We start from the raw sequence: 9,543 nt of genomic DNA, 5'->3' as shown, positions 1-9,543 counted from the left end.
CAAAAAAAACCACCGCTTCTTGTAAAAGAAAAAAAAAAGGTTACTTTGTGTGCGCTGTGCGACTTGCCGGAGGCCGCCCAGGAGAAGGGAAGAGCTCACCTCCTTGGCAGCAGACACGTCGGGACACCCTCTGAACCTGAGCTTCCTTGTCTGTAAAATGGATTTAGTGTAAACCCAATAAAGTTTAACACATTAAAAGCCATTCCTGCTGGCCCTTGGCCTCCACTCCATCCTCCCCATGGTCTGGAGAGAACCCTACGGAATGCACGCTCTCATCTCCGCCCCCAGTGCTTCTCCAGCACCGGGAAGCATCTACAGGCCTTTCCAAGCTACTGACCAGCGCCCCAGCCTCTCCGGGGCTTCTCCTACTCTGGCCCCATCAGGGGCAGAGCAGAGACAGTAGGCAGAGAAAGCCAAAGGCTCAGCACTCCCACCTCATTATGACTCTGCCACAGCCGCTGGCGTGCTCTAGGCCCGGTAGGCGGACAGAATGCAGGGCTCAGAATGTGCACCTGGTCATCCCAAACTCCCAGGGAGAAGCACGATGGGCCCCCCCGCACCGGCAGGCTCCTCACCGGGCTCTTGGGCGCACAGCAGGGCTGTGGGGCAGAAACTTTCACCGGGGAGGAGGTGAGCGGCGAGAGAGACCAGCAGAGATCCAGGAAAGCTTCTGGAGAGAGGGCATGCCTGCCTAATTCCACGTGGACCCGCCGCCTTAGGTCTGGGGATTTCGCGGGAGCAGGGCCGGGTGAGCAGCCTAAACGGACTCTGGACACGCTCCCAGGATCCGTCCGCTCCAAGCAGATCCTGCTTATCCGCTATCCCATGGGCAGCAAGGAGGGAAAAGGTCCTGGCTCTCCCCACGGGCGAGGGGGAACAGCCTGCTCGCAGGGACAACGCTACCGCCCCCAGTGCCGGCAGTGCCACTCTCCACCCCTGCCCGGAAACCTACAGACGAAGTTTACACCAGGACGCCCGGTCCTGTGACCATTCGTACCCAGACCTTCTGTCTCTCTTTTTTCTTTTTTTCCTTTTTTGGGCAGGTCAGAGCTGCCCGGTTTTCCTTTTGAAGCTATAGACTAACTAGATTTCTTTTTTTTTTTTTTGTGGGGCTCAGATGGTGCTGGCGGTGGGGTACGAAATACAGAATGTGGCCCGTCTACATCGCCGTCACTTTATTGTATTGTCACCGTTAATTTAACTATAAATACTACGGTGGGGAGTGAGTCGCCGGCGGCCTCGGACTTCGGGGCAGCAAGCCCCGGCGCGGCCCGACCCCAGGCGCCCACCCTCCGGACGGTACACTATTTACAGGTCCTCGTTCCTCTTTCTCGACCCCCCTCCCGCAAGGCAGCGCGTGTGCAAGAAAGTAGCATCGTCTGGGTGTGCAAGTCCTTCGAGTTAGGCAAGGGCCACGGCCGGCCCGCGGCCGTCAGCTGTCCGAGTCCAAATCGCTTTTACCTTCCTCTTCCCTCTTCTCAGGCGACGCCTTCGACGACGTCTTGTTCCACTTCTCGGCGTTTTCCGACTCCTCCGACGAGGACCGCTTCTGCCGCCTCCATTTGGCGCGGCGGTTTTTAAACCAGACCTGTTGCGCAACGGAGGACAAAAAAACGGTTAGGATCAAAGGCGCGCCCCCGCCATGCCCGGACACCCCCGGGACGACCCCGGCGTGGAGAGGGAACCCGGGGACCCCGCGCGCACGCCATCAAAAGGAGACCCGCTCCCGCTTCCGTATTTTCATCCAACTTCCTGGGCCTAAAGCGCCCTCCAGTAGACTCCAGGCCGCTGCTGGGATGTTTTTAAAGAGCAAGGAGACCCAAGGAGAGCTGAGCAAACCCGGCTGGAGCCTTATTTCGCTGGGAAGGGCCACGGAGCGCGCCCCGGCGGGGTCTCGCGCCTACCTCCACTTTCTCCTCGCGGAGGTGCACCTTCCGGGCCAACTGCTCGCGGGTACCCACGTCTGGGTACTTGGTCTCCTGGAAGAGGTTCTCCAGAGCTTCGAGCTGCTCGTCGGTGAAGATGGTGCGGTGCCGCCGCTTCCGCCGGCAATGCAGCTGGTTGAGGAGCTGCAGCTCGGTGCGCGACAGGGTGCCCACGTTCATGTAGGGCAGCATCTGGTGCGGCACAGGGGACACCAGCACCGAGCCGGGGCCCTCGTAGCCTGCGACAGAGTAAGGCGTACAGTCAGCCGCCTCCGTTGCCACCGCGCGCGCACACGCCCGCCCGACACCCACTCCGGATTTAAAATCGTCAGCAAGGGGGTGCTGGGAATTGGGGGTGCGCGGAAAACAGGGTGTGAGGAACCGGGGGACCGTGCGACCGCGTCCATCCGCACACGCCCAAAGCCGGTTAGGGAATTCTAAAAGGCTAAATTCTAAAAGTCTCCTCCACGCAGGCACTGTTACAGTCTCCGCTAACTCTCGCCTAAAGTTTGCAGCAAGTGTGCAAACGCCTGCGCCCGATCCACGAAAAGACGGGAGTCGGGTGGGGGCAGGTTTTCAAGAGGAGAAAAGTTTGTGCAAACTGAAAAAGGCGAGCGCCACCGCCCACCCACGTCCCAGGGGCTGAGGACCGCGGCCGGCCGCCGAGGCCGAGGCCGGCGCGAGCGCGACCCTACCTGGGGGCGTCGGGACGCAGGAGCACTGCTGGGCACCCAGCGGCGGCACGGCCCCGCAGCAGGCCGGGCCCACGGGTGCCGCCTGCACGTGCAGCTGCCCGTAGAAGTAGTTGTTGTAGCCCAGGCGGGAGCCTCCGACCGCAGCCGGGAGGCCTGCGCCGCCGGGGGCCACGGGGCGCGGATAGAAGGCGCCATAGTCCGAGGAGGCGCCGCCGCCGGCGCCGTAAAGCGAGTCCCCGTGCAGGGCCGGGAAGACGACGGGAGCCGCGGCGCTGGGCGCCACCGGCAGCACCGAGTCCTTGCAGCGCGGCCGGGCGGCCAGGATGTTGTCGATGCTGAACATGCTGGCGGGCATCCCCAAGCCCCGCGCCGGGACCGGGGGTCGGCGGGGACGCGCCGAGGAAAAAGCCTCAAAGTGGGGGGGTCCACGCTCCTCCCGCGGCGGACCAAACCGAAAGAGAGCGCCGGCGAGCGCGCAGCCCCGCGCCCCTCCCCGCCCCCTGCGTCCGCTCTCCCTCCTCCCGCCCTCCCCTCGCTGCAGCGTTTGCCGAACTCAACTCGCGGGTAGGACGGAGTTTAGACCAGCTGAACCTCTTGTTGGTTTTATACTGAGTCGACGTCATCCTGGATTTAGTTCCTGGTAATATGCAGATGACAAACAGAACCAGATTTGGCCCTTTCTGTTCCTTTGGGTGGGGGGGCTTGAACAGAGGGGGAGGGGAAGAGGTGCCAAGGGGAGGGGGCTACGGGGGCCTGAAAATAGATTGTGGATTGCGAATTAATGAAATTAACCTAATCTTTTCCATTCAGCCGCCCCGCCGCGGGCCGGCGGAGCTGGGCGGGCGTCCTAATTGCCCCGGTTAATCTCATTAATTCCACCGTGAGGCCGCCGTTAACAACTCCCTCTGCCGACCTCTCCGCCCCCCACCTTTTTTCCTCAGATTGGGTCCTATTACTGGGTGCGATTTCCTCTCCATGAAACTCAAATTCATTGTGGCCAGTTTTACTTTGGGGCTACATTTTTCTTTTCCTTTCGGGATGTGTTTTGTTTTAGAAAATGTGAGGGGCTGCGGCCTCAATCAAGCGAGATTGAAATTCCGCTCTTCCTTCGGCCCCCATGCACTGGCCGCCTAATTTCACCTCTGTTTTTTATCTTGACATCCTCTCCCGAATGGAATTGGTTAACCCCCTAAAAAAACCCTTTTGTTTTTGCAAACGCCAAAATTTGTAATGACAAAACGACGAAAGAAGTGCATCGTGGTTCTTAATTGTGTGTATATATATGTGTGTATATATATACACACACACATATATATATATGTATATACACATATAGATAGATTTTTTTTTTTTGCAGTCACTTTGGGTCTGAAAACTAGCATAGCAGTCCCTAGGCCCTTACACAGCGGAGACCAAATTCATCCACTAATTTAAAATTCTCCACCCAGAGTAGCAATCAGAAGCGATGCTTCCAACTGCCTCCTGCGTGGGTGTCAGTAGGTTTCGTGTTTGTTTGTTTTTTAATTTGTTTTTTTCGGAAGTAGGGTGTCTTCTCCCTTAACCGTTTTTGTTTTCAGTGCAAAATACAAAAAAATGGGACTTTAGGGATTCTCTGTCCCCTTTCCCAACAATTAAATCGCATTTTTCCCTTTCGACTTGCTGGTTCCCTGACTGGGACAGGCCCCCCTGGCAGGCCTAAGCTGGGATCCCTGGGCCCCGGTGGCCTGGCCGAAGTTCGGCTCTGCTCTCGGCAGGCGGCCACGGTGATTTGCCGGATCCTCGGTGCGTCACGGCCCGTCAGCCGGAGCTGCTGGAGGCGCGTCCGGTCCACGACTGAGCGCAGGCGGCCGAGCGCCCTGCGAGAAGGTAGGACACGCTGAGCGCGGAACGAAAGCAGCCCCCGAGGTCCTTCGAGCCCGGCGCAAGTCCCGGTCTTGCAGAGCTGTGCTTTCTCGGCCTTTCGCGCAGGCAACTCCGGCCACTCCAGGGGAAAGGGCAGTGCCGGGCCCAGGCGAGACTGCCTAGCGCCGGGGTACTGGGGCACCTCGGGTTTCCCGAAGGATGGCCGACTTTAACTCACGCCCATTTTTCGCTATTTCTTACTGGCTCATTAACCTGGGACCCCAGCAAGAGTATCTGAAGTCGCCGCACTACGGCTAAGTATGTGGGCCGCCTCCTCCGTGGTTCTGGGGCAAAGGGGAAAGGGTACTTAATTGCTGGTTTCGGGTCAGAGGAGAGATTGCGCGAAGGCTTGGCCCTGCCCGCGCGTAGAACTCCGGAGGCGCGCAGCACTGATCGGCAGAAGCTAGGCGGTGGCGCTTCTCCTCCTGGGCCTCCCCGCGTGGACCTCGGCGCCCTCATGCCCACCGGCTCACCCGCTCGTGGCTTGAGAGCTTTGCTTCTATGAGTGCTGAGCAACTTAGAGGTGGTTGTAGGAGGAGATTAGGGTAGGACGCAGATGGGTCTCAATTTGGGGATGCGCTGGATTTTTTTTTTTTACAATAAACACCGCTCCCAGAGGAAGGAGTGTAACCCCCCCGCCCCCGCCCAGAGAGGTCAGATCTAGGGAAAGAAGTGTATCGCCTCTCCCTCTCCCACTAACCAGGGATGGAGGCTTCCCCCCCCCCCCCCCCGTTCTTAAAGACTTAAAAATCACCAGGTAGGTTCTGGACACACACGTTCCCCGCCAACCTTTTCCGAGTTTAATTCTACAGGGCAAATGATGGAACACGACTAGAGGCTGCACCTTCAGCAGGGACTCCGGCTGCGTTTGTGTTCGTGGCTGGGCGCACGCGGCGGTGCGCGCGCGCGCGCGTGGCTCTTTCAAGACCTTTGATGAGTCAGGCATTGGCAGAAGTACAGTGGGAAAGCGGGGCGTATTCCTCGTGGGTTTCTGCAAGAGTGCTCGGAGCAGCACCACGCAAAGACTTCAGCTTCAGGTCTCAGAGTGCCTCCGAATTTTTAAATAAGGCAACCTCCTCTCTTACTTGCAACATGCCGTCCTGCCTCCTTCCACTGGGCACAGAGTTCTCTTTAATAATCAGATTTAGCAAAGCCCTAAGCTTCACCCCTTGTTTTACTGCAGCCTTGCCACTGTGCCGTCCGATTCCTGGAAGGAAGAGCACGGTACAGAGAGTCTGGAGCGTCAGAGTTCTAGACCTAACGTTGCCACCTTGCAAATCATCCTTCCTCTCCAGGCCTCAGGTTTTTTAGTTATTGAACCAATGCCAACCTTCACTGGGTCCCTTACAACCCGAACACTTAATGCGGCTGGGCAGTTGTCCCCCGTTTGCCAAGGAGACTGAGGGTGGAATTAGAAGCATTTCTAGAACTTTGCATTGGGACAAAGGAGCCTGCTGTCCCCACCCCCACCTGAGGGCAGGGTCTCTGTATCAGCCAGGTCTAAGATGAGGAAATGCGAGGCTGAAGGCTCTGTCTTGCCGTGGGTAGTGGCTTTCCGGGAAGAAGTCACAGGGACTCCGAGGACACCCCACTCCCGTTATTCGGCGGCCTCTCGCGGGGAGCTCACCCCGGTGCGATGGGGCCTCTTCCTCCAGGTTGCCCCTCAATCCAAAGAGGTTTCTCTGAGGCGGTAGGGAGGCGAGTAACCGTGGAAGGCAGTCAGGGGCGCTGCGCCTCCTCCGCGGGGCCGAAACCCACAAGTGTCCACAACGCGCTAAACAAACAATCAGTAGCCTCGCGTTGCTCGGTGCCATTGGAATAACAAATACGACGCACGCAAATTGCCTGCTTCGTGTTGCTAAGCGATTGTTTGTCGCCCTGCAAGCGCCGCTCAGCATGGGAGGGCCAGGAGCGTCTGGAGGGGCCGGCGAGCGCTTAGATCGGAAATGCGGTAAACACGCTCCTGATTTTCCCTATTATCACCCAAACACGATTTCACACAAAGCAATCACCACGCAGAAGTCTATGAAAATGTGTTTGTTGAGGATTCAGTCGCCCTGGTAATAGCCCTCATTTTTAAAATATTAAAGAATAGATCAGCGGATTCTACATGCATAAGGTATATTTGCGGTTCAGCATCTATCAAGACGCTTTTGCACTGCGATCATCCTTAAATTGATTCACAGAGCGTAGATTAAATTGCTTCTCTGATTTCAAACCGAGTGCCCAAGTTTGGAGTGTGCATCTGGGTGTCTCCTCCTGCCCAAAGATATTTCATGGAGAAAACTGTTGTCCCGCTACCCATGCACACACACACACACACGCGCGCGCGCACACACACAGACGCACACACACACGGCTATAAAAAGAAAAATGTATATGTGGCCCCAGCTTCTTACGGTTCGTTCCAGGAACTTTCTTTTCTTAATTCTTTCAGCCTCTTGCCCGGTCACAGAGCAGAGTTCACAATCAGATGCGTTTAAGTAGGATTTTTCGTGGCACGTGCAAAAATCTGGCGTGTCCTTTTCAAAGGTACGGAGCCCCCTCGCAGGGCGAATTAGCCGGGTCAGAGGAATTGGGAACAATGCGCAGACCCGGTTGCAGCCAGGGCGCAGCGTAGAGACCCGCGCAGTCTGTACAGCGCTTATCGGTTTTATTGTTTACATTTGGACTTAAAAAAAAATATCCAGTGTCTCGAAACCAGTGCGCAAAACCCGCTCCACCGCCCTGCTGCTCCCTCGAAGACACCTTCGGGAGCCCCAGGGGTTTTCCGTGTGAGGTTGGGTGGATGGAGTTGAACACGAAGAGCAAATGCCACCCCACTAAGGGGAAGCGCTTAAGAGGGCTGGGTCTCCGGCTTTCAGCCCGACTTAGGGAAGCTTGCTGGCTGCATTTTGCTGGGGGTTTTGGAACTTCCAAATAAACCCACCTAGCCCCTAAGGACAAAATAATCAAGGTGTTAGGAAAACTCATAACACTGGGGGAGAAGGAGAGGGTGTCGAAAAATGACGCGTTCCCAAGGCATCAGGAAAAAAAAAAAAAAAAAAAAAAAGCTCTAGTTTTCCAGGGTTGCAGAAATCCACTTTCAGCCGAGCTATTTACCAAAGTTTGTTTCAAAGTGACTGCGCCGTTGCTTTTGCAAATCACAGAATGCAAATGACGATAATTTCTTCTCAGTGGAAATTTCTCTTGAAATGATTAGCAGAGTCAGTCATTTGAAAATTAGAGCGATTGCACAGACGGTTCCCGAAGCCCCTCGCTAACCGATATCAGCTTCTAAAGTTTTCATTCATGTAAACCTCATTAATGAAGATCTTTTATTTAAACGTCAAGGGGATTTGAAATTTAGAGTAAATTATGAAGCTTGTATGTCTAGCCAAGTCATGGGTCAAATGCATTTGTGAAAAGCTGCTAAAAGAGCATATGGTTTTGAATTTTTCTACAATGACTAGTGTTTAAATAAATTGCTTGTACTGCTTAACTTCATGTGTAATTTTGACAGAAATTGGCCTATAGCCTTTTGATATGTAAACATTTCAGCCTTTTATGCGGTATAAAAAAGACACTTGTTTTGTAGGATCAGTTCAGGCAGAGTCACCCTGTAATTCAGAAAGCTGGCACCCTACCATTACATTCTTGCTAGATTTCAACTTTCAAGTGGCAGCCTCAGGGAGAAAAAAAAAAAAGGAAGGAAAGAGAGAAAGAAAGAGGATATTTCAAAAGCAATGTCCATTTGGGATTAAAAGCTGCACGTGAGGTGAGAACGTGCCACTTACTATCTGAGAGAAATGGATAAACCATAGTTATTAAAGAACATTTTATGTCATCTTTCTTTAAACCGGCCTGGCTGAGGGGACACTTAAGCAGAGCTGGGACTGACTGGCATGTCATTAAATGCTTGTTTTAGTCCAACACATAAATAGGTGTTAAAAATCTAGGTATCCCTTCGGGATGCTACCAGCGAAATGGTTCCATGTCACATTAAGATGCAAAAAAAAAAAATCACTCAGTCTCGGAGGAGAATCATCCTGGGCACAAAATCACTGGACACAAATTACAGCACTGAGCCATGCACGGGGGTCTTTCAGGGTGGGAGGCTCCTGCTGGGGGATGCAAAGCTGGCCCAGGGCACAATTAAGAGACCGCTCTGGGCTGCCAGGGTTCCTGAAACGGGTATAAATCTGCATAAACCCATTTGTTGTATCCGCCCCCCATAAATAAGCGTTGGAATGTGGATTGGAGGGTGGGTTGCTCAAGTGCTAGACGGGGCTCACATTGACTTCTGGATCCAGGTGGCAGGGCTAAGGCTGCCCCTTCCCTTCTGTTCTCCGGGTCCTGCCCATGTGTATCCTGCAAGTCAGCTTTGTCATATACAGACCTTCTGAGAGACATCGCCCCTTTTGTGAAGTTTTGGAGGAACTGGGGGGAGAGAGAACAGGAGGCAACGGAGTGTCTCTCTGTATACATTTGAGCCTTCAGAGCAAACTGAGATTCTCTTTGTAAAGATGGTGCTGGGGAGAAACGTAATTAAGAAAAAAGACTGGCTGAGAGAGAGACAGCAGGAGGTATTTTATTTACATTTTTTATTCATTCCAACACATCAGCTTGTGGTCAGCAAACCGGAAAGAAAGGACGTATTTCATGACATGAAGAAGGCACCCAGCGGGTGTTTTTGTTTTTTTTTTCTAAACGGTCTACACTCCTGCCTAACCTTTCTGTCCATTTTGAAATGAATAAGGATAATTTGTTTTTCCTTTGCTGTACTTTTAAAGTTATTGGAAAAACAATTGATTTGCTAATAAAATAGTTCTGAAGCTTTTAGCTGATTAACTTTGAGAAACTTACCCCCCAAAATGTATTCGTGATCAAAGTTAGCTAGGCAAGATCTGTATTTTGGGTAAAAGAGGGACGCATAAGACTTAAAAGATAATTTGGGAAATTGAGGGGCCTTTTTTTTTTTTGAAGGAAAGAATATTGTAAAATAAACTGAAAATTATAAAAAAAGATAGCCATGCCTGGAT

General features: G+C 53.6%; 1 protein-coding gene across 1 annotated transcript; it reads right to left on the bottom strand.

The window, feature by feature from the left end:
• Nucleotides 1-798: 798 nt before the first annotated feature.
• GSC (goosecoid homeobox) lies at nt 799-3,053 on the bottom strand. Its single transcript, XM_067735066.1, has 3 exons — nt 2,621-3,053; nt 1,905-2,164; nt 799-1,588 (listed from the first exon to the last, which is right to left on the bottom strand). Exons 1-3 carry the CDS (start codon nt 2,973-2,975, stop codon nt 1,433-1,435), a joined length of 771 nt encoding a protein of 256 aa, XP_067591167.1. The 5' UTR covers nt 2,976-3,053; the 3' UTR covers nt 799-1,432.
• Nucleotides 3,054-9,543: the final 6,490 nt, after the last annotated feature.

The sequence above is a fragment of the Pseudorca crassidens genome, chromosome 1, assembly GCF_039906515.1.
Source record: "Pseudorca crassidens isolate mPseCra1 chromosome 1, mPseCra1.hap1, whole genome shotgun sequence".
Classification (NCBI taxonomy): Eukaryota; Metazoa; Chordata; class Mammalia; order Artiodactyla; family Delphinidae; genus Pseudorca; species Pseudorca crassidens.
This window is presented reverse-complemented; position numbering and strand designations above follow the sequence as displayed.

What these genes read in the sequence shown, in the direction of transcription:
- GSC (XM_067735066.1), bottom strand. Translation starts at nt 2,975, where the DNA reads ATGCCCGCCAGCATGTTCAGCATCGACAACATCCTGGCCGCCCGGCCG. An exon ending in CTGCGTCCCGACGCCCCCAG is followed by an intron (nt 2,165 to 2,620) that starts GTAGGGTCGCGC and finishes ACTCTGTCGCAG; the next exon opens with GCTACGAGGGCCCCGGCTCG. An exon ending in TCCGCGAGGAGAAAGTGGAG is followed by an intron (nt 1,589 to 1,904) that starts GTAGGCGCGAGA and finishes GTTGCGCAACAG; the next exon opens with GTCTGGTTTAAAAACCGCCG.